The sequence below is a fragment of the Rhineura floridana genome, chromosome 8 (genome assembly GCF_030035675.1).
Source record: "Rhineura floridana isolate rRhiFlo1 chromosome 8, rRhiFlo1.hap2, whole genome shotgun sequence".
NCBI lineage: Eukaryota > Metazoa > Chordata > Lepidosauria > Squamata > Rhineuridae > Rhineura > Rhineura floridana.
In genome coordinates, this window is record NC_084487.1 from 80,301,814 (window position 1) to 80,325,332 (window position 23,519).

The 23,519-nt window shown below is 41.7% G+C and overlaps 1 protein-coding gene across 1 annotated transcript in view; it reads left to right on the forward strand.

Moving 5' to 3' along the window:
- The window catches only part of SLC38A1 (solute carrier family 38 member 1), an 83,589-nt gene that overhangs the window by 33,445 nt on the left and 26,625 nt on the right, over positions 1-23,519 (forward strand). The window contains exons 3-8 of the mRNA XM_061639883.1: positions 2,466-2,541; positions 3,590-3,705; positions 15,498-15,571; positions 16,844-16,936; positions 18,030-18,111; positions 23,314-23,396. Coding sequence (XP_061495867.1) covers positions 2,466-2,541; positions 3,590-3,705; positions 15,498-15,571; positions 16,844-16,936; positions 18,030-18,111; positions 23,314-23,396 — 524 coding nt within the window. The remainder of the gene's footprint in view (positions 1-2,465; positions 2,542-3,589; positions 3,706-15,497; positions 15,572-16,843; positions 16,937-18,029; positions 18,112-23,313; positions 23,397-23,519) is intronic.

Consider the following 23,519-nt stretch of genomic DNA (forward strand, 5'->3'; position numbering starts at 1 on the left):
TTATTAAACCCAACCGTCTTCCTATCTACTATTGAAAAATTATCTGTTCCTCGAAACAGTGACTCTATTGTTGACTTAGTCGATTCTTGGAATGATACAATGTCCAGGACCATAGATGCTATTGCCCCTCTACGTCCACTCACTCATTCTCGTTCTAAAGTTGCCCCATGGTTTTCCAAGGAATTAGCAGATATGAAACGGACTTATAGAGGCTTAGAGCGCCGATGGCTAAAGACTCGGAGCCTTTCTGACCAACTTCAAGCTAGGAATTTTTTGAAGTATTATATGACATCTAGACTAACGTCACAAAAAGCCTTTTTCTCGGCTGCCATCTTGTCTGCTGACAACCGACCTAAAGAACTCTTCCGGGTGGTTAAGAATTTACTTAACCAAGACCAACATAAACCGAATTTTGAATATTCAGCTTCCCGTTGTCAAGAACTAGCCACATATTTTAGTACTAAAATTACCCAGATTCGTTCTAACCTTGACTCTAATAACACTTTAACTGATGTTATGCCCCCGACTAAGGTGACTGTTTGTTCCTCCACTTTAGACTTTTTTCAGCTTGTCCTCCTGCTGATATAGACAATCTCCTGGAAGGGATGAGACCCACCACGTGTTTATTGGATCCATGCCCCTCATGGATTATAAAACAGTCCAGGAAGGGACTTGCAAATCAGATCTGCGAGGTGATTAATGCTTCCCTCCAGCAAGGCCGCCTCCCAGGAAGCCTAAAGGAAGCAATTATCATTCCCTTATTTAAAAAGCCTTCTTTGAACCCTTCTTGCTTGGACAATTTTCGCCTTGTGTCCAACTTACCTTTTTTAAGTAAGATTATTGAGAGAGTTGTGGCCTCTCAGCTCCAGAGTTTTCTGGATCTGACAGATTACTATGACTCATCTCAATCTGGATTTAGGCCGGGTCATGGAACTGAGACCGTATTGGTGGCCTTAGTGGATGATCTTCGGAGGGAATTGGACAGGGGGAGAATGTCTCTGTTAGTCCTTCTTGATCTTTCCGCAGCGTTTGACACGATTGACCATGATATTCTCTTGGGACGCCTCTCTGAGATGGGTTTACGAGGCGCTGTTTTTCAGTGGCTCGCCTCTTTCTTGGAGGGCAGATCACAGAGAGTACTGTTTGGGGACTTTAGCTCTAACCCCTGGCCGTTGTCATGCGGAGTACCACAAGGCTCGGTGCTTTCACCGATGCTGTTTAATATTTACATGAAGCCGCTGGGTGGGATTATCCGGAGTTTTGGAATGCGATTTCACCAATATGCTGATGACACCCAGCTTTACTTTTCCTTCCCTCCGGATATGAGAGATGCCATTCTCCCTTTAAATAAATGTCTAACAGCAGTTAAGATCTGGATGACGCAGAACAAACTGAAACTGAACCCAGATAAAACAGAGGTACTGGTGATTGGGGACCGAACCAAATTGGAAATAGGGAATGTACCGTTATTAGATGGAACTTTACTCCCTTTAAAGACCCAGGTCCGTAGTCTGGGTGTCCTCCTGGATTCGGCTTTGACTTTGGAGGCCCATGTCTTAGCAACGTCCAGAAGCGCCTTGGCCCATCTAAAACTTGTCTGCCAATTGCGCCCTTTTCTGGAGCTTTCTGACCTAACCACGGTTACCCATGCCTTGGTTACGTCTAAGCTGGACTATTGTAATTCGCTTTACACAGGACTTCCCTTCAAAACACTCCGTCAATTAAAATTAGTCCAAAGAGCAGCTGCCAGGATGCTAACAGGAGCGGGTTGGCGAGTCCACACCACTACGCTTCTAAAACAGCTACACTGGCTCCCAATCCCTTATCGAGTCCAGTTTAAGATTTTGATGTTAACGTTTAGAGCGTTATCTGGTTCAGGCCCTATCTATCTATCTAATTGTATTTCGTTTTATGAGCCTACTCGTCCTCTAAGATCTTCATTAGACCCCGGCCTTAATATTCCTCCTTTCTCACAAATTCATCGGATTGGCATTAGGAACAAATTTTTTTCAGTGGTAGCTCCAACCCTTTGGAATTCTCTTCCGCAGGAAATTCGTTTTTCCCCTTCTTTGACTAGTTTTCGCCACCAAGTTAAGACCTTTTTATTTCGGTTAGCGTTTAATTTATAATGTGAGAGATAATTGATTTTATATACTGTATATTGTATAAGGTGCTTATATCATGTTATTGTTTTTGCCGCTTAGAATTCTTTGGAACTGAAGCGGGATATAAACTTCTTAAATAAATAAATAAATAAATAAATACTGGGCTGGTCTGTATCTACAGTATATTACTCATTTATTTATGTCCCACCTGCTCATACCACAGTGTTTGAGGTGGTTAATAAAAACATTTAAGCAGCATGCAACTCAGTAACAGCTAGAGATCATAAATCCGACTAATTTATATTCCTGCTGTGTATGTTGTCATGCTAAAGAAAATCCTGTTCCTTTGTTTCTTTTCAGCAAGTTTATTTCAGACCGTGAGAGCAGAAGAAGCCTAACCAACAGCCACTTGGAAAAGAAGAAATGTGATGAATATGTAGGTTCCCCTCCTTCCTCTACAGCAGAAATAGTGCCCTCCAAAAGCTGTTGGACTACAGCTCCCTTCATCCCTGAGCATTGGCCATGCTGGCTGGGGCTGATGGGAGAAAGAGTCCAGGCATATCCGGAGGGAACCATAGCCCTTGCTATGCAGACATATTAATCTAGTATGTGCCTGTAGGAGTGGTGAGGGACACATAGATGTCCTAAGCAAACAGGAGACATGTCTTTCACATCAGTTTATGGGGCAATTCACCCATATTTTATTTATTCATTACATTTATATTATCCCATTCTTCTAAAGAGCTCGATGCCATGTGCATAATTCTCCCCAACCCCAAATGTTATCTTCATACCAGGTTAAGCTAAAAGCTAGTGAGTAGCCCAAGGTCACCCAGTTAGCTTCATGGCTGAGTCAGACTTTGAACTGAGATCTCCTAGCCCAACACTCTTACCCAGACACTGAACTCTTTGAGTTCCACTGAAGTAAATGAGTATAATAAATATTTTCAAATGTTTAGATAATGTCCAATTGATGTTAAGAAAGAACGAGACTGAAATTCAGCTGAAAAGATGAATGAGACAGAGCCAGTCCATACATCATTATTTCAGCCAGCTGATACGCACAAATAACTAATTGCACTTACGGTTTATTTATGAAGATAGCTTTTCAAGCATTTGGAAGTAGTGTGTGATTGTATGTAGATCTTTTGTGGTCCTCGTGGGTATGAGCTCCATTCCCTTAGTGTGAAATTATGGGTGATACCCAATGTTAGTCAAAGATCCACTGAAATCAGTTGACATTAGTCTATTGATTTTAGTGGGTCTACTCAGTGTATGGCTTCGTTGGATATCACCCTGTGTTTGCCTCTCAGATACTGTCACTGCCTTTCACTTACCCATCATTCTTTGCTTGCCACTGTATTCCAGTGGACAGATAAAGATGATCAGACTCAGCATAAAGGGTCAAGTTGAGAAAGTGTATGCAATATGATGTAAACTATAGGAAGTGTGATTCTTTTTTTTTTTTAATTAAATATTTACAGATTCCAGGCACAACATCATTAGGAATGTCTGTCTTCAATCTCAGCAATGCAATCATGGGCAGTGGAATATTAGGTCTTGCCTTTGCATTGGCCAACACGGGAATCCTGCTCTTTGTGTAAGTCATCTATATGCAAAATGACTTTGGCAAATTTTCACTTTGACATAGACATGATCAAATTAGTGTGAGTGCAAATGTTCATGCTCCTTTCATAAACTGTTTTAATAAATGAAATAGGGTATATATAAATTAAGTGTGAAATTCACATATAACTTGTGACAACTGTTTAAAATTCAGACAGTCAAATGCACTGGTGTCTAGTTTCTTTCTCTCTTTCTAACTTCTATGGCAGTAGGCAGAAAATTGCATAGAATCCCAAGCAATAATCTTCTATAGTACTACTTCATGTATTTCTGATTGTGTATCTTCAGTGGATACACTTTAATTTTGGAGGTTTCATAAGTTTTGCATCAGATGTTGGGTTATTATAAATAATATTAATCATAAATGATTAAAGAAATAATACTTTGACCAGGTTCACACGTATCACTAAACCATTGTTTAACGCACAGATTCCCAAACTGTGGTCTGTAGACTACCAGTGGTCCGCGAGCTTCATTCAGGCATTCCACAACATGTGCACCTTAAATATTCATATTGATTTTTCATTGTATTTTTATTGCTTTTTACATGCTATATTGCATTTTATTATATTACAGTAAATACCATTTTCTTGTATTACAACTTGAATGCAAATTGTAACACAATGAAATACAATATGATAAATAAAAAAGCAATAAAATACATACAGATTCTAGCACAGCACATTACAGTAGCTACAACAGGCAGAAAGTCTTGAAGTGGTCCACCAAGTCCATCAGCAGTTTCCAAGTGGAAAAAAGTTTGGGATCCACTGGTTTAGTGCTATGTGAATGAGCCTCAATTAGGAATATGTTCAAACTAGAATCCTTGGCTTGAATGTAAAGCTAAGCCAAGCTGTTTTGAAGGTGAAAATAAACTCAGTAGCAGTCCTTCTTGGCCTCACAGGGGGAGATAAGGGGGAGCATGTAAACTCAACCCTTCACTTGAGGTCATTCAGGGTCATCCATCTAGTGCTAAACCATCTTAGATATGTGAAACTTCATCTCTCAAAGAGCAAATGCAGTATTAAATGACATTTTTTTCTGATCTGATTTCCTGGTCACCCATCTTTAGAAAATGGTATTTAGGTTATAATATGTTAAAATCACAGAATTATAAACAAGAGCATTTCAGAGAAACAGGCCTATAATACAGGACATCTGATTTTGAACCCATAATATTATGGTCCATAATGTTGATTTGCATCAAGACATAGTAGGTTACAGCAACTTATTTTAATGCTATAAACAACAGAGGCTTCATTCTTCGCATACTTTCTTAGAAGCAAGTCCCATTGGATCCAATGAGTTAGAATCAACCTGTAAATGTTATTTACAGAGGATTCTGCACACATTGAAATTTCTCCATGAAAAACATCAGATCCCTGGGAACAGTGCATTTAGAAAGCTTCTGAACCACAGGTTTCTTAAACTTTCTTAATAAAGGGATTTTATCTTTGTTCAAGAACTGCTGATCAATACCAGACCTTAACCTGTAACTAGGGATGTGCAGCAGAGTTAGACAGCTTCCTGAGCTGAAGTGGGAAGGTTCAGAGGAATTTTGGGCTTCTCTGAGATGAAGTGGGCTCAGTACAAATTGCCCAGAGTTGAAGCGGATTGCCCCCCAGAGCGCCTTGGTAACTTGGACACTAAAAAAAAGCTTCAAACAACTGTCTGCTAAAAGTAAAACTAATGTATTTGAGCTTAATATATAAGGAAAATGCAGGGGGGATAGAGCAAATACAAGGAGAGGGAGAGGGAGAAAGAAGAGCTCTGTTGTGACTTAAGCTTTTCATCAGATCATGCTTGTAATAAAAGGGAATGGTTTTACCCAGACTCCCCAAACCCAGTGCTTTGAGGGAAGAAAGTTGATCCCTTTTAGTTCTCTCTCTCCCTGCCCTCAGATAAACTTTAAAGGTGCTTAGTGCAAAAATCATTGGGCCAATTTGTTGCAATTTAGCTCTCATTTCTCTCTTCTGTCTGCAATTTTCAGACCAATTGCCATAAACACTAGAGGAGATGAAGTTAATTCTTTTTGCACTGCCCAGAGCTGTCCTTTTGGATCAACTACTGCAGGATTCATCCCCTCAGAATAGGCTACTATGCAGATTTCATCCAATTCTGCCAAAGAAATAAAAGAAAGATGTTGCTGTGTTGTTGTTGTTTTAAAAATCAAGCTTTAAAGGTGCCCAGCACAAAAATCCCTGGACCTATTTGCCTGTAATTTAGCAGATTTAATCCACTCTGGAGGAGCTATCATGCCTGTAAATTATGTCCACTTCTGTCAAAAGAAAAAAAAATATAGCCATTTTAAAATTTCCCAATAGTGAATGGAGAAGCAGCCTTATTTTTTTCTGAAGCATTTTTTTCTGGCTCAGTCTTAGGCCCTGAGCCAAACCGAGCAACCTCCAAATCACTTTGGACTGAGGCAGGCTGTTTTTCAAAGTTCCAAATCAGACCCTGAATTGAATTTTTGTGATCAGTGCAGACCCTACCTGTAATTTACACAGCTGTCAGTGTTTACTGCTAGATTGTCATCAATATGTACTGCAGCATTTTTGGTAACCCACCCATAAGTTTGCTTTAGGATATTGGCAGGTTCCAACTGATCATATGGGAATTCCTATCAAAACCAACATATGTTTCAAAATATGTACATCATCAGTTGCCCTATCTTCACAGCAATTGAAGAACCAAATCTGAAAAGTTTTAATTGTGTTTAAGACTGAATTACCTAAGCCCTAAGTAAGACTTCAGGTGTTAAAAACACAGATTATTTCAATCTTCCCAAAGTGCCAAAGAGTGCAAAGGAGCATTGCAGTAACTTCATGGTCTAAAAAAAAACCTTTGTGAGACACAGTTTTTCAGCTTCTCTGAAAAATAATTCTTTTGTAAACAGGATAGATTTTATAGCTTAAAAATGGACTAGTACCCACCCCTGAGATACATAAAAATAGCTTGAACTCCAGGCAGGGGCATTTCACATTTTTAAGAAAATCTGATTTAAAAAGGTAGTTTAGAACATACTATTAATGTGAACACACAGAGAGAAATAGACAATGGCTGAAATCCTATGCATATTTTCTTAGGAATACTCCCTATTAAACTCAGTGGGACTTACTTCTGAGTCAATATACGTAGGATTGCACTGTATGGGCACATTTTAGGGAGATATTTTCCTATGCGAGGCTGACTAAGATGAACAATATCTGTGCAAGATCACAGTGTTCTTGCCCAGCATCCATTCTTTTTCAATGGCAATTAAATTGGAGAACCTTTCCCTGGAGTGTGCCCATTGCCCCTACACTGTTTAAAAGTTTAAATACCGGTACTGTATTTGAGAAATTCAAATATAGCCTTAAAGGTGCTACTCAATACTCAGATTTGTTGTTTTTGCTTGTTAAGTATCAAATAGGAACTTGGTGTTTATTAAGAAGGAACAACAACCTCCTTCCTATTCAAGGATGAATCCTAAAGATTATGTTTGTGTTAAGGGTTTTTCTCACTGTAACAAAAAAAAAATATTGCTGAGGCAAGCTGTGGTTGCACTGTTGTGATATTGCAGTGTATCAAAAGCAGGCTCTTCCAGAGCTACAGCTGATAGAATTAAACATTTAAAGAAACTCTTTAATCTGGTAGTCTCTAGAAACGTCAAAAGTATATTCAAGAATATTCTAAAATATTCAAGATGAGTCACAGATTACCAGATCACATATGAAGCTAAAGAAGGATTTGGGAAGGGATTCTGAGAATAGTCAGACAATAGGATTTCTCTGTGATAACAACACAGTAGCCCCTGGGCCTATTTCAAATAAAAAGCAACCCTTCCTCCCCCAATTCTTGAATGCAGCCAAGGAGTCATCAGAGGTGTTTTCTGCTCTTAACAAATGCTATTTTTGCTTTATGTGTGTGTGTTGACTATTTCTAGCGGTGCCTGAAGCCCCTTTCAGGGGTCAGCCATTGGGAGTGGAGGGGGGTAAGCCAAATCTCTATGCATTCAAAATAGCTGCCAGCAAAGTTCACCCTCACACCTATTGAGGAACAGCTCACCTGGTGGAATGAATAACAACCTCCCAGCAGAGGCATCACTGCCACATATGGTGCAGATAGGGCCTAAGCAGAAGAGGTGCTGTTGGGAGACTAATGATGCAGCAATACCCCACTCCTAACTCTACTGCCTACTAATCTGTCCTTTCTGTCCTTTTTTCTTCTGTCACCACACTGCCTGGAGAAATGGAAGATAGGAAAAGAGTGAGGAGTGAGTTAAGTGGAAGAGAGAGGAGTCCCTCCATTCCCTTAGTCACGTTTTCCTCATCCTTTCTGTCTGAAACTATTTGGATGAGAGGAAAGGGAGAGATTGTGTGAAAAAAGAAGAGCAAACGTGAGAAAAGGAGGGAAGGGTCTCTGTTTGCCTTGTGCTCTCTCTCTCTCTTCAACCCCCAAGCTGTACAAAAACAGATGAAAGGAGAGAGCTCGCACCTCTGGGGTTCTCCTACATTTTCCATGTCAAATATGCAGTAAGCAAAGATCAGCTGAACAACAGGAAATATCAAGTCAGGACGGAAAGTGGGAGGCAGGAAAAATACCCCTGTACTGTGCCATCTCCAGTTTAGGACCTTTGCTGTTGCATGTCAACAGCAGGGCTGGCTTAGGATCCAGCCCCATTTCAGGAGTTTCCGCTTATCACTACCAATGGGATTGCTGCCAACAGTTGCTTCTGCCCACTGTTTGGGCAGGTGCATTGGGGTGCTTCTCACTAGCAGGGCTTCCCTGCTGACATTGTAGTTCCTCTGCTGGCAGTGGCTGGTGGATCTGGGCAGGGGTGGGCAGAGGGACCACTCCGCCCCATCCAAATCCCCTCCAGCATAGTGCACTGGGGGGTTGATTTGCCCTGTGGCACAGCATGAAGAGAAATGTTATCACCTACTGACGTTTATACATCAAGCAGTCGTGAGAGCTGCAGCAACAGCGGCCAATTGAAATGTGGTAACCCTAATGTGTGCTCTAGCACAGTACGGGGGGCTGTCCAGCTTCCAAAGAATTGTTGAAAGGTTGAAATAATACTGTTTTAAAATAATACTAAACGTTCACAAAATGGCTTTGAACCTGATACAGCAGAGCTCTTTTTCTGTTCTCAAGTCACCTCAGAATGTTATAAATGCAACCTTAACCTTCTCCCGCTACACTACCGCCTGTTCTGTTCTGTTCTCATTAATAAGTGTGATGCCATTAAATTCTTTAACACTTCACAAAGTAAAAAGAAACACCTTTGTGTTTCTAGCAGGCAGTGAGAGCCACTTGCTTTGTAAACATTTAATGTCCCTCAGAATTAGGTGAAGAGCAGTTTTCTAACTTCACTGCATTGATGCTGAAAATTCTGGAAGATCAGGGTGTTGTTTGAAGGAAGCTTTCTGCGTTTGACTCAATTAAATGGCAGGATCACTTGGACACTTCTTTTCATTTCCATTTGTGGAATAAATAAACAATAGTCAACTAAGGAGAATGCTCCATATGTATTTACAGATGTATTTTCCACATGATTAGTTGATGCAGATTTTTATTTTTAAAAAACATTGGATTTTGACAAGCATATGTTTGTTAGCCCTGGTTTGATACGTGAAACATGAGAACTATTTGGATGCTGCAGAATTTTTTCAGCTCCACTGCTTATGTTTTGAATTTGCAGAAAGCCAGTGTTGTTCATGTTTTCATACCATTCCATGGGTTGGTCCTGGCAGTAGCCTGTCTGTCTCAACCGCAACCCGTACAGCAAACAATCTGTTCATGCTGTTTTATTGGAAGCTGTGGAAAACACCAAGTTTATGCATAGCAACCTGTAGCAGCTTGGAGGGCAGGGAAAGACAACAGATTAGAAGATTGTAACTGCCCCTTTTTTCTTTGCAAGGCCATCCTTTGGTTACCATTGGGAGTTTAAGACTAGAAACTGCATCACTATTTTTGCAGAAAGTATTGCTTGGGGTGTTTGAATAAACATCTGTGACTAAGCATTGGCTACTGGAGACTTCATCCTATCCAGTTCAAACACTGGCTACAGCCACTGATGGCTTGAACAGAAGCATGCTTAGTAGCAGCTCTTAAGTTATTTAAAGAATTGCTCGGCCATTAGGTAATGTGCTGCAAACTCAGGAAAGACGGTATCACAGCCTGTTTTTTTTCTCTAAGGAAAACTGACTGCTGTTTGGGGACCTGGAACTCACATGTTATGCTAAACCATTCACTGTTCACCATTACATGCGCAAGCTTCAGAGTTCACATGCTTCTGCCTCTCATTTCTTCCTTTGGCACTGCCACAGGGAACAGATTGAAGCTTTTGCTTCAGTTTTCAACTGTCAGTGGTTCGTCATTGTGTCTGAACCCAGACAAGCAATAGGTTAAGTAAGTCAACTTCTAACCATGGTTCACTATTCTGACCTGTTTCTAGACCATAGTTAGTTTTGGTTTGAACAAAATGAATGCCTGCTTGCAGTTATTATTTATTTATATATCACTTCAAGCCATTCTATTTAAGCAGTTCACATAAAACAATACATACACAAAATATAATGAAATACAGGGATAGGTTCAGCTCATAAGCATATAACTGGGAAAACTTCACATGGAGATAAAATACAGTCTAGTCTGAGAAAAATGAAAGTGAACATTTCCAATAACATCCTCACAAGGTGCACCAGAGGTGGGAAAGGGAAAGAAGAGCACAAGAGCCTGAGGTTCACCCAGGCTTGTTTCTGTTATAGTATTATTTATTTATTTATTTATTTATTTATTTATTTATTTATTTATTTATTTATTTATTATATTTCTATACCGCCCAATAGCCGAAGCTCTCTGGGCGGTTCACAGTATAAAAACATCCAGTATACAATTTAAAAACGTATATCAAACACTTAAACAATATATCAAAATAACTAACATAGTTAAACGTTAAGTATAAAAACGTATTAAATCAGTTAAAATATTAAGCTGTTTAAGATATTAATGTTAAAATTTCTAAAATATTAAGATTGTGAGTGATAGATGTAAAAGTAGATATTAAAATGTTAAAATGCCTGGGAGAACAAGAAGGTTTTTACCTGGCGCCGAAAGGATAACAATGTTGGTGCCAGGCGTACCTCATCAGGGAGAGAGTTCCATAATTTGGGGGCCACCACAGAGAAAGCCCGTTTCCTTGTTGTCAGCTTCCGGGCTTCTCTCTGGGTGGGTCCCCGAAGGAGAACCTTTGATGTTGAACATAGTGTACGGGTAGGTTCATATCGGGAGAGGCGCTCCATCAGGTATTGTGGTCCCAAGCCGTGTAAGGCTTTATAAGTCAAAACCAGCACTTTGAATTGAGCCCGGAAGCGTATGGGCAGCCAGTGCAAGCGGTCCAGAATCGGCGTTATATGTTCACATCTCCGAGTTCCTGTTAACAATCTGGCCGCTGCGTTTTGCATGAGCTGCAGCTTCCGAACCGTCTTCAAAGGCAGCCCCACGTAGAGTGCATTGCAGTAGTCCAATTTTGAGGTTACCAGTGCATGGACGACTGAAGCAAGGTTTTCCCTGTCCAGATAGGGATGTAGTTGGGCCACCAACCGAAGTTGATAGAAAGCACTCCGTGCCACCGAGGCTACCTGTGCCTCCAGTGACAGGGATGGTTCTAAAAGAACTCCCAAACTACGAACCTGCTCCTTCAGGGGGAGTGCAACCCCGTCCAGGACAGGTTGAACCTCTCCCATCTGGTCAAGAGAACCACCCACCAACAGCATCTCAGTCTTATCTGGATTGAGCTTCAATTTATTCGCTCTAATCCAGTCCATTACCGCAGCCAGGCATCGGTTCAGCACCTTGACAGCCTCACCTGAGAAAGATGAACAGGAGAAGTAGAGCTGCGTGTCATCAGCATACTGGTGGCAACGCACTCCAAAACTCCTGATGACCGCACCCAGCGGCTTCATGTAGATGTTAAAAAGCATGGGGGATAATACTGACCCCTGTGGGACTCCATATTGGAGGACCCAGGGTGCCGAGCAAAACTCCCCAAGCACTACCTTCTGGAGATGACCCGCCAAATAGGAGCAGAACCACTGCCAAGCAGTACCTCCAACTCCCAGATCAGCGAGTCTCCCCAGAAGGATAACATGGTCGATGGTATCAAAAGCCGCTGAGAGATCAAGGAGAATCAACAGGGTTACACTCCCCCTGTCTTTCTCCCGACAAAGGTCATCATACAGGGCAACCAAGGCCGTCTCCGTGCCAAAACCGGGCCTGAACCCCGATTGAAATGGATCTAGATAATCGGTCTCATCCAAGAGTGCCTGGAGCTGGTCCGCAACCTCTCTTTCTAGGACCGTGCCCAAGAATGGAACATTCGCTACCGGCCTGTAATTGTTAAGAGTTTCTGGGTCCTTTGTGTAGCATTATATCCAAACACATCCATTATCTAGTTACTAATGGAATCGTTGTGCTATGGGAGAGGATGTTTTCTTTCTTAGAGAAATTCCACAGCAATGATGCTTATCCAGAATGGTCTTACACCATCTGACAGATGCGCCAGGGACATTAATCATTTCCTTGCTGAATGGAAAGGACAACAGGCTGAATGAAAATCACTACAAGACCATGTAACTCCTGCCTATGTCTTATATATTTAAAGGGCTAAACATTTTCTTAATAGGACTCTTGTCTGTTTAGAATAATTTATCTGGGTGGCTTACATCAAGCAACTAAATATAGTTGTATTTGTAGCTAACCATCATGCTGTATTCATACCATATTCAGTTAAAGAGCTTCACAATTTATGGAACTAATTTGTTGAGTGAGGATGTTTGGAGAGTCTGGTTTTGAGCATTTGCCATAGCTTTAGCCAATACGCGAGCAATGTCTTATGTACCCAAGCCTTAACAAAAGGAATAACTTTGGCTCATACCATACTACTTGAGAAACACAAAAGAGCTCTTAGAAACTACTGGTGTATAATGTCAATTATGCGGCTTCACATTTCAACTCCGTTCAAAATATAGGTGATGATTTTCCCTATATAGAGGTTGACTAGGACACTAAACAATGTCTCTTGCCATGTTAAAAGTTTAGAATTTTATAAGTCATTTGGAGGGCATAAGTCTGAATGCAGAATTATGTACATTCCAGGAATGAAACTCCAGATATTTAAAGCATTTAGTATCGTGGCCCGACATAGAACATTTGTATCTAGTTGGACTCTTGGTGAGTGCTACGTACAGTTTAGTTTGCTGTAGTTGACATCAACAATGTTCTTTCTAACACAGAATTCCAAACTCTGACAATAGATGTCTTAATAATTCCTGAATGCTTTGGCACTAGCATTCAATAACACCTTAGCGCCAGAAATGGATGGGGGGAGGACTAGAATTTTTAGCTGTTCAACAAAGCTATTTGCATTTTTTTAAGTGCTCCAAAATGGAGATCGCCTAGTATGTCAGGTTTTATTGGACAACCAGAAAGCACCCACCCAAACTCTCGATTCCATTTTACTATATACATTTTTAACCAGTAGGTAGTCTTAATAATTTGATTTACAACAAGACCCTATCTAACATATCAGACATTGCCATTAATTCAACAAAAGCCACATAAACTTCCCATTGGGATAGATTTCCTATACGTTTTGTTGTGAAATGATGCAAAGTGAAAAACTGATCAATCATACTCTTCCCTTTTTTAGAACCCAAATTGTTATTTCATGATAAATCTTATCATTATCAATAATATATTTAATATATATTTTATAAATATATAATATATTTAAAGTATCATTTTGAAGAAGCTGATTTATCCATAATTTTTTGGATTGGCTTTGATGTCTTCATTGTAGATAGAAACTGGGTAGTAACCAAGGAAGTACTTCTGTAGCAGAAGAACTTTTGGCTGTGCAACAGAACTTCCCCCTTCTCTCTGTGTCCCCCCCCCTTGTGTCCCCTAAATCTGTACTGGGGATTCCCCAATCCTTTGGAGCAGGCTTGGGGAAGGTGCACAGGGAGAGGAGAGGGAGGAGCAGTTCCCTTGCACTAGCAGAAATCCTTGCTCTAGTGGACATACTTCATTGGGCATCTTCTGATAAGACTGGATTTCCACTGTTTAGGGAATATGCTACTGTTTGTTATATGGACAGCGAACTTGGTCAAATCAGGAGCCCATGACTGAAAATTAAATGTTAAGATTTCTGGTGGTAGTGTATCCTCTCTTGTAACTTAGCTAGTGAGTTTCCAATTAGTGTAAGGCTATTCTGTTCTGGGGACTATTTTTGGATCAGGAAATCTCATAGTAGGATAAACTAATTCTGGCATTCAGATTTCCCAGTACATTGATATGGAGCTCATGGTTAAGCAAGAATGGATGGATGGATGGCGCTTCCTAATTCATTCCAGGCTTTAGGCACAAAATGTTTCGCTCCCTTGAAGGAATTTGATAGTTGACAACTAGCTATTCTAGCACAACAGTTTGTAAGTTGTGACTCACAAATTCTTTGGGTGTTGCTGCAAGCACAAAGACAGCCATTATCCTGCCACTGCCAATGTCACTAGGCCCTTTCCCACCTGCTTTTTTGTGGGCACTGCAGAGGCATTATAACTCTGTAAATGTTACTTTGACTATGCAGCCAAATTTGCTGGAGACAAATAACCTAAGACTGATGAGATGCACTATAAAATCTTTGTCAGCTAATTAGTTTAATCACTCAGCAGTACTTTAAATCAGCAGTTTAACTGGCTTTATACTATACTTCATAACTTCCCCTTCTCTGATAGTTTACTGGTATAAACAGTAATTTAGCAAGGCAACTACATATCCCCAAAATGCTCGGCTTTATGCTCTTCTGCATAGAGCCTTACAGGAATGGGGATAGTATTTGGATGGGTAAAATAATTTCCTCCCCTTTGACGAATTAAAAAAATTAATTCCAGGCCTTTCTCTTGTTTATGGCAAGAGACTATCACTCCACAAGAGAACAGCCAGTCCCAGTGTTCATAGGAAACAGGAAATATCCTAGCATGAACAATTTCCTGCTAATTTTGATGTCAACAGTTAAATAATTTTGCCCCTTTACTTTAACCAGCCCTCTTCATCTCAGATTCAAAGATGAGAAATTATGGAACTCTTAACGTATTTGTATGGATACAAATTTGATTAGGATTTTTGGCTGTCTTTCTTTTTTTCCTTGTCCTTAAAAGACTTCCTTCTCATTCAAACAGCAGCCACAAAGCTATTTTATTTCTGGTGGGTGAAACAATATGAGCATGCCTCTTTCCACCAATTGCCCCTAGCTGAAGGCACATTAGAATTTCAACAACCCAATTGGGAGGAGCTATTCTCTCAAGATGTCAACACATGTGAGGGACCTTTCTGTGTGCCAGTAACATACACAGAAAAATCAGATCCAAATGTCTCATTTGTGAAACATGGCCCCATCTGGAAACATCTTTTGTAGCATTTTAGGACCTAATGACAAATTTTCTTCAGAGGAATTGCAGGGGAATTATTGCTACAAATCTCCCCCCCCCTCATTTTTTTAAAACAAAGTATTGACTTTGTTACTTGTGAATATTTAAATCTGTGATTTTAAAGTTTTTGTACGAACAAGAAAGCAAAGGCCATTATAATACTGATGCTCCCCCAAAGAAGTCACATATGAATTTTAAAGCAAATGAATATTTCTGTCACTGCTCCAAATTCAATGTAATACAGCACCTGTCTTATTATAATTAGGAGAGATCTTTCTTTCTTCTTTCCTTTTTATAGGATGCTTTTGATTTCAGTGACATTGCTCTCTATTTATTCAATCAACCTCCTGTTACTGTGTGCAAAGGAAACAGGTAATTCATAAGAATGTTGTATTAATTCAATAGTAATGAAGATGATGGGGTGAAGTATATGGATAATAAAATCTTCTAGTTTCCCCCTTCCATCAGTGTTATAATATTGGGGGAGGGGGAGATTGTGACCCTGAATACAATAGATGCATGGATTTAAATCCATTTTCATTCACTAGCCAGACTCTAGCTTGAAAGTACATCAGAGAAAACATTAATTGAGCCTTCTATTCATGAAGTCAGACTGAGATGAAACTATACGAAACAGAGCAGAACCAGTTCTTGATGGATTGGTTTTTCCATCTCAGCCTCCCTGTCCAGTGCATAACCAAAATACACGATGGAGAGTAGAACGATGCAGTGCAGCAGACAGCGATGCACTGCTTCAACGTAAAGGAAGTGCACATAATGTCCGCCTTCCTAATCTAGAAAAGGAGCATTCCCACTTCTGGTGCAGTGTGTCAAAGTGTTCCACATTGGCTGGCCCCAAAGGAGATACATCCTTGGCATGGTTGGAGATCTTTCAGCATACCAAAGGAAGGAAACATCCCATCTCATTGTTGGAGATGGGGGTTCTCTAATTTTCTGTGTAGTATGCCACTGAATAGGAGCTGCTAGAGATCAACAACAGGAGAGGACTGTTGTCTGAATGCCTTTCTTGTGGACTTCCCAGAGGCATCTGGTTGGTCACTGTGAGAAACAGAATGCTGGACTAGATGGACCGTTGGCCTGATCCAGCATGGCTTTCCTTATGTTTCCTTATGATGATACTCTGAGGGGATGTAGAACACTTGTGCTAAGTCTACCTATTTACATGACCTTGAAAAAAGAAAAGTAAATGCTATGATCAGGTATTATAATACTTTGTGTTGCAGTAGTATTAGCACCAGTTCATAGACATGAGCTCCCAATACACAATTTCCTGCTGGTTTAATTATGATCATTCATCAAATCATATTCTTATAAAAGGAGTTTACTGAGGTGTTCAGGTATGAGCATTATAAATGTCAAGGGGGAGCAAGGAGGTACTTAAATTGAAGAGACTTCATTTTGTTTTGAACTCCGCCTTTCTATGTGTAACTGACAATTCCTGACATTTTGGAAATGCATTATAAGCTGACGTGACTTGGCATGATATATGTGTCTTGTCAGTTAAGAGATGAAAACAGAATTATGAATGGGGGATAGATGGGTGTACAAGAACTGTAAATGACTTGCCTTTATTGTTTCGTGTTGTGACTCATTTTCAACACCTCTTCAATTTGGTTTAACCAGGCTGCATGGTTTATGAAAAACTCGGTGAGCAAGTCTTTGGCACCCCAGGAAAGTTTATTGTTTTTGGATCTACATCTCTTCAGAACACTGGAGGTAAATATTGTGCGATAAAGGTGGAGAAAATAAATTTTCATTTAGAACTTTTGGCATTTTCATTCTCCATAGTATCATTATGTCCCAGCTGAAATAAAATTCTTCCAGCATTGTAATACATTTGTGATAGGGAGTCCTTCTCCTAGTGCATCATTTATCTTTGAATTAACCTTCTGCCTTTCACCATATGTCTTCTGCCAACCCTAATAAAGTGACTTCAGTATGCTTCCAAGAACAGGTGCTTTTTGGAACCTTTTCCCACTATGGGTCATATTAACGGGAGTGTGCTGGCCCAGTTATTTGTTTTCCGTAGGACTATCTGTGAGTAATGTTTACATCATAGACTGAAGTCTGGAGGCCACTTCAAATGAGATTCTTTGCACTTGGGTATGGTTCCTGACTCGAGTACCAAATACATATGCTATGTCTCTGTCTGAAATGACACACATGTATTTTGAGCTGCTTGTCTCTTTAAAATACACACAAATGTGAATAGGAAAGGCTCAGGCCCCTCCTCATGCATATATTAAATGGAGGAGCAGATCAAAATACAGGTATGTGCTGTGCATGTGAGAGACAGGTTCTGAAACAACATTTCTGGTCCAGTGGGAATGAGAAGCAGCTCGAGCCTTCCTACCCCCTCTTTGTTTCCAGTGATACCTGAACTGGGAAGCTTAAGTGCTCCCTCTAAGCCAGAATTATGACTCACAGCTTCATACTGTTTTGCAATCCTGTCTTGTTGGGAACATATAAACCATAGTATCCTCATTTGGGCATCATGGGGATACTGTATTCTAACAACCGAGGAAGTCTTCTCTGCAGCTAGGTGTGCAAAAAGAGGAACAGGGAGCCCTGAAACTCATTGCTCATTCCCACTCCCAACTCCAACATGCCATAGTTTATTGGGCCAGCAATATTAATCTCTGAAGCCATCCACAGGATGTATTTTCTTCTTGGGAACCATAGCTAAATATACAAAAAGTCTTGTTTGACTTGGCTGTAAGGATGGTAAAGAGAAAAACCAAGTACATTGCAGAGTGTTGGCATCATGATTGATTATGTTCCCTTTCTAACAAGACCTTATTTTCCCCAGCAATGCTGAGCTATCTCTTCATAGTTAAAAATGAACTACCTGCTGCCATAAAGTTCGTTATGGGAGAAGAAGAAACGTTTTCGTAAGTTTAATTTGTGGTTTTGCTGACTTCACTAATTTGTTAGTCAGTCTAAGGCAGGAGCTTATAAAAACATTCAATGCTAGAAGTTTTGTATGCTGTTATTATACTGCCTTTGTATATTATTTATTTTATTATTTATTTATTTTTAAAACTTATATACCGCCCGACTAGCAATAGCTCTCTGGGCGGTGAACATAGATACAATAAAATACAATATAATACAAAAACATCAGTCTAAAATCAAATTTCACAATCTAAAAACAGCAAAGGCTAAAATCAAATTACAAACATTACAATCATTAACAAAAAATTAAAATGCCTCGGAGTAGAGAAAGGTTTTAACCTGGCGCCGAAAGGATGATAGTGTCGGCGCCAGGCGAACCTCCTCGGGGAGACTATTCCATAGTTCGGGGGCCACCACTGAGAAGGCCCTTGATCTTGTCACTGCCCTCCGGGCCTCCCTATGAGTCAGGACCCAGAGGAGGGCCTTCGTAGCAGACCGTAGTGTACGAGCCAGTTCATAGCGGGAGAGGAGTTCCGACAGATATTGAGGTCCCGCGCCGTGTAAGGCTTTATAGGTTAATACCAACACTTTGAATTTGTCCCGGAAGCGTATTGGAAGCCAGTGCAAGTGGGCCAAAACAGGTGTTATATGGTCAGACCGCTTCGTTCTTGTTAGCAGTCTGGCCGCCGCATTTTGCACCAGCTGTAGCTTCCGAACCGTCTTCAGAGGTAGCCCTACGTAGAGCGCATTACAGTAATCCAAACGTGAGGTTACCAGAGCATGTACTACTGATGTAAGATCCTCCTTACTCAGGTAGGGACGTAGCTGGGCTACCAATCGAAGTTGGTAGAACGCATTCCATGCCACCAAGGCTACATGAGCCTCAAGTGACAGGGAAGAGTCTAGAACGACTCCCAGACTACGAACCTGTTCCTTTAGGGGGAGTGTAACCCCATCCAGGACAGGATATGTATCCACCATCTGATTGGAAAAACCATCCACCAACAGCATCTCAGTCTTATCAGGATTGAGTCTCAGTTTGTTAGTTCTCATCCAGTCCATTGTCGCGTCCAGGCAACGGTTCAGCACATTGACCGCCTCACCTGAGGAAGATGAAAAGGAGAAGTGGAGCTGCGTGTCATCAGCGTACTGGTGACAACGCACTCCAAAACTCCTGATGACCGCACCCAACGACTTCATATAGATGTTAAAAAGCATGGGAGACAAAACTGAACCCTGTGGGACCCCACATTGGAGTACCCACGGTGTCGAGCAATGTTCCCCAAGCACTATCTTCTGGAGACGGCCTGCCAAGTAGGAGCGGAACCACTGCCACGCAGTGCCTCCAACTCCCAACTCCGCAAGCCTCTCCAGAAGGATACCATGGTCGATGGTATCAAAAGCTGCTGAGAGATCAAGGAGAATCAACAGAGTTACACTCCCTCTGTCTCTGTCCCGGCAAAGGTCATCAAACAGGGCGACCAACGCCGTCTCAGTGCCGAAACCGGGCCTGAAACCCGATTGAAATGGATCCAGATAATCAGTTTCATCCAATAGCGCCTGGAGCTGGTCAGCAACCACTCGTTCCAAGATCTTGCCGAGATATGGAACATTTGCCACTGGTCTGTAGCTGCTGAAATCCTCTGGGTCCAGGGAAGGCTTTTTCAGGAGTGGGCTCACTGCTGCCTCCTTCAGACAGCCAGGGACCACTCCCTCTCGCAAGGAGGCATTTATCACTTCCCTGGCCCAGACAACTGTTCCCTCCTTGCCAGTTTTTATTAGCCAAGAGGGGCAACGTCCACGTCCTCGAACTGAACCGACTGAAACTCATCCAACAAAACATGATAAGACTGTGCACCAGACACCTCACTAGGGTTAACTGCTATAAAATGAGAGTCTAGGTCCCGACGAATGCGTAAGATCTTATGCTGGAAGTGCTCAGCAAACTCATTGCAGCGGGCCACCGAAGTATCTACAGTGTCCTGAAGGCCTAGATGGAGTAGCCCACGGACAACTCTAAAAAGCTCCGCTGGGCAGGAGAGAGATGCCTTAATAGTGGCGGCGAAATATTGTTTTTTCGCCGCCCTCACCGCTCCTATATACCGCTTGGTGAAAGCACAAACCAGCGTATAGTTGCATTCATCAGGAGTTCGTCTCCATCTCCGCTCAAGCCGCCTCCTATCTTGCTTCATCGCCCTCAACTCTGGAGTATACCAAGGAGCTGAATGAGCTCTGCAAAGGTGAGGGCGCGCAGGAGCGATCGTGTCGACAGCCCGGGCCATCTCCGCATTCCACAGATTAACCAGAGCTTCAACAGGAGCGCCAGTCCTATCAGCCGGAAAATCCCCCAGAGCCCTTTGAAAACCTTCAGGATTCATTAGTCTCCGGGGGCGGACCAATTTAATAGGTCCCCCACCCTTGCGGAGGGAAAAGGTCGCTGAAAGTCTAAACTTCAGCAAGCAGTGATCTGTCCATGACAAAGGGAGAGATGTAAAACTCCCCACATCCAGATCACTATCCCCATGTCCAGTAACAAAAATAAGGTCGAGTGTATGCCCCGATATATGTGTTGGGCCACTAACATATTGGGACAGCCCCATGGTTGTCATGGAGTCCATGAAGTCCTGAGCCGCCCCAGACAAAGTAGCCTCGGCATGAATGTTGACATCCCCCAGTACTAATAGTCTAGGGGATCTCAACAATACCTCCGAGACCACTTCCGTCAACTCAGTTAAGGAAGCCACTGGGCAGCAAGGTGGGTGGTACACCAGAAGGATTCCTAGTCTGTCCCTCTGGCCCAACACAAGGTGCAAACATTCCAGACCAGTAGTTGTATGGACATGGTGCTTGGTGAGTGAGATGGAACTCTTATAGACCACAGCAACCCCACCTCCCCGACCCTCAGATCTACCATGATGCTGAACCAAATACCCCGGTGGGCAGATCTGGGAGAGACTAACTCCTCCCTGTTCGCCCACCCAGGTCTCGGTTATGCATGCCAGATCGGCTGTCTCATCCATAATCAAATCATGGACGAGGGTTTTTTTATTATGAACCGATCTGGCATTAAAAAGCAGCAGCTGGAGATCTGAGAGTTGGCTGAGAGGACAACCAACAACCCTGCGGGTATGAGAAGGACCAGAACAAGGCACAGCCACAACATGTCTGGGCCGCGTTCCCCTTACCTGGCACGTCCTTCTCATAACACCATACCTCCCTCTGCCCGTCACTACGGCAATTGGGGCCCCCTCATGTCTCCCCGCTAGATGGAAAGATCTCTTCCCCAGGCACATTATAAACTAAATACAAATACAAATATAAATACAAATATAAATATAAATACAAAAAGAAAAATACAAAAAACTCAAATACATAAAATACACACTCTCACAACATGCATTCATATAAGCACCCAGAAAGAAAGCAGCAAGAGCAGCAGCCTCTCCTTCCCTTGGGCGATGGTCTCTTCCTCCTGCAGGCACTGGGTCTCCCAGGCCACCTCAGCCAGCCGGCTTATGTATCCCTCCAAAGAGGGACAGGTGGTAAGAATCAGTCCTGGCTGGCTGGGTACCTGGGGCCTGGTCCTGCCAGGCAGAAGTCCCTCAGGGAAGGGTGGTGGAGGTGGTGGTCCCGCAGCAGCAGCACAGCAGCACAGCAGCACAGCAGCAGCGGCCTCTCCTTCCCTTGGGCGATGGTCTCTTCCTCCTGCAGGCACTGGGTCTCGTAATGTAATTAGATGTTACATCACAACTTATGGGCTTATTAAAGGCAAAGAAAGAAAAAGAAATGAAACAATAGTGACAAATGAGCCTGAAATTATCATTTTTGTGCCAGTTCAGGGTTTTAAAAAACATCCTATAAAAATAAACCAAGTGTTATTATTCGGGTCTTTCAAACTATTTGACCATTTACTCCCAAGACCCAGTTAAACAGAAAAGGACATCAATGAAGCGGCAAACCCACTCCTGGATATATTTTTTCATGCTAGGCCAGTCTTTCCCAACCTGGTGCCCTCCACAAAACATTTGATTAAAAATGACCCTCTTTTGCTTTCTATTCTGCATTATGAACATCTACACATGAGCAAAAATAGGATTAGGGGGACTCAAAAGAGCTTTGTATGATATGTGAAAATGGCCAAACTTCTTCCCACATAGATAAAAGAGGTTCTGGATGTGCCTGAATATTGACAAGTGGATGTTTACATTCAAGGCAACAGCACCAATTCTTGGTAGCTGACTTGGATGACTTGGTCTGTAAAAAAGCAGTGGTCAGGATCTTCTGTGGTACCCCTATCATTTAATAGATTTCTAGGCAAAGTATAGAGCAAAGGTAGCCAACATGGTGCCCTCCAGAAGTTGTTAGGCTACAACTCCCATCAGCCCCTGCCACCCTAGCCAGTATTCAGGGATGATGGACATTTTGTCCAACAACATTTGGTACAAAGAAATGAGTTAATGGGAGAGTTTGGACAATTATCTCTCTGCTTACTAAGCCAAGATATGAATGAGACTCTTGCTTATGCCTGCAGCCCCTTTGCTTCTCTCTTCTTACATGCCGGCAAACAAACCAGGAAGTCTTCCACTAACTTCAGTTCCCATTTCATGCAAACGAGGGAACTATGGTTAATAGCTTTAGAATAAAGATATTAACTTCACACCATAGTTTAATATCTTGCCGTGTTGTGGAACTGTTAAATTTCTGTTCAGACAAGACAGAAGACTATAGTTAATGGAAGATTTCCTGGTTTGTTTGCTCACTGACACAAAGGAAGGAATAACGACTTGTTCATATCTGAGCTTATAATATCATACATGGATTTTTTATTCAGTGTGTGGTCTTGTCCCCACAGCACATGTTGTTCTGTATTAACTGTCTGCCTGGCTGAGCAGTCCTTTCCTATGTTGACAGCCTGGTCCATGTCTAGTGCCAACTGGCATGGCTTTGCTCTCCATCCCTGGCATTGCTCTTACTGCTTGGGCAATGCTTTTCTTAGTAACTCCCACAGAAATGTGACATTTGCAGACTCCTGTGGCTCAGATTCAAGAAAGGGCAATGTCAGATTAGGAACTGTTTACTTATACTATCTAATACCTGCTCTAGGAAACAGTATATGAAAAAAAACTGACTACATAAAAATGTGAAAATTTAGGATGAGAAAGTGATGGTGTCCCTGCACTTTTGAAAATGCCTTACAGAGCCTGGTACGTGGATGGGAGGCTTCTTGTCGTAACGGTGACATTCTGTATAATCCTTCCCTTATGTCTTCTTAAGAATTTAGGTAAGATTCTTTAGATTGAAGTATGGTTTTTTGGCTTAATATTCAAGGTGTTTTCCAATCATGGTGTGTCATATTCTGTTTCAAACATACTCCTTAGCTCCAGAATAAACTATGCACAGGGAA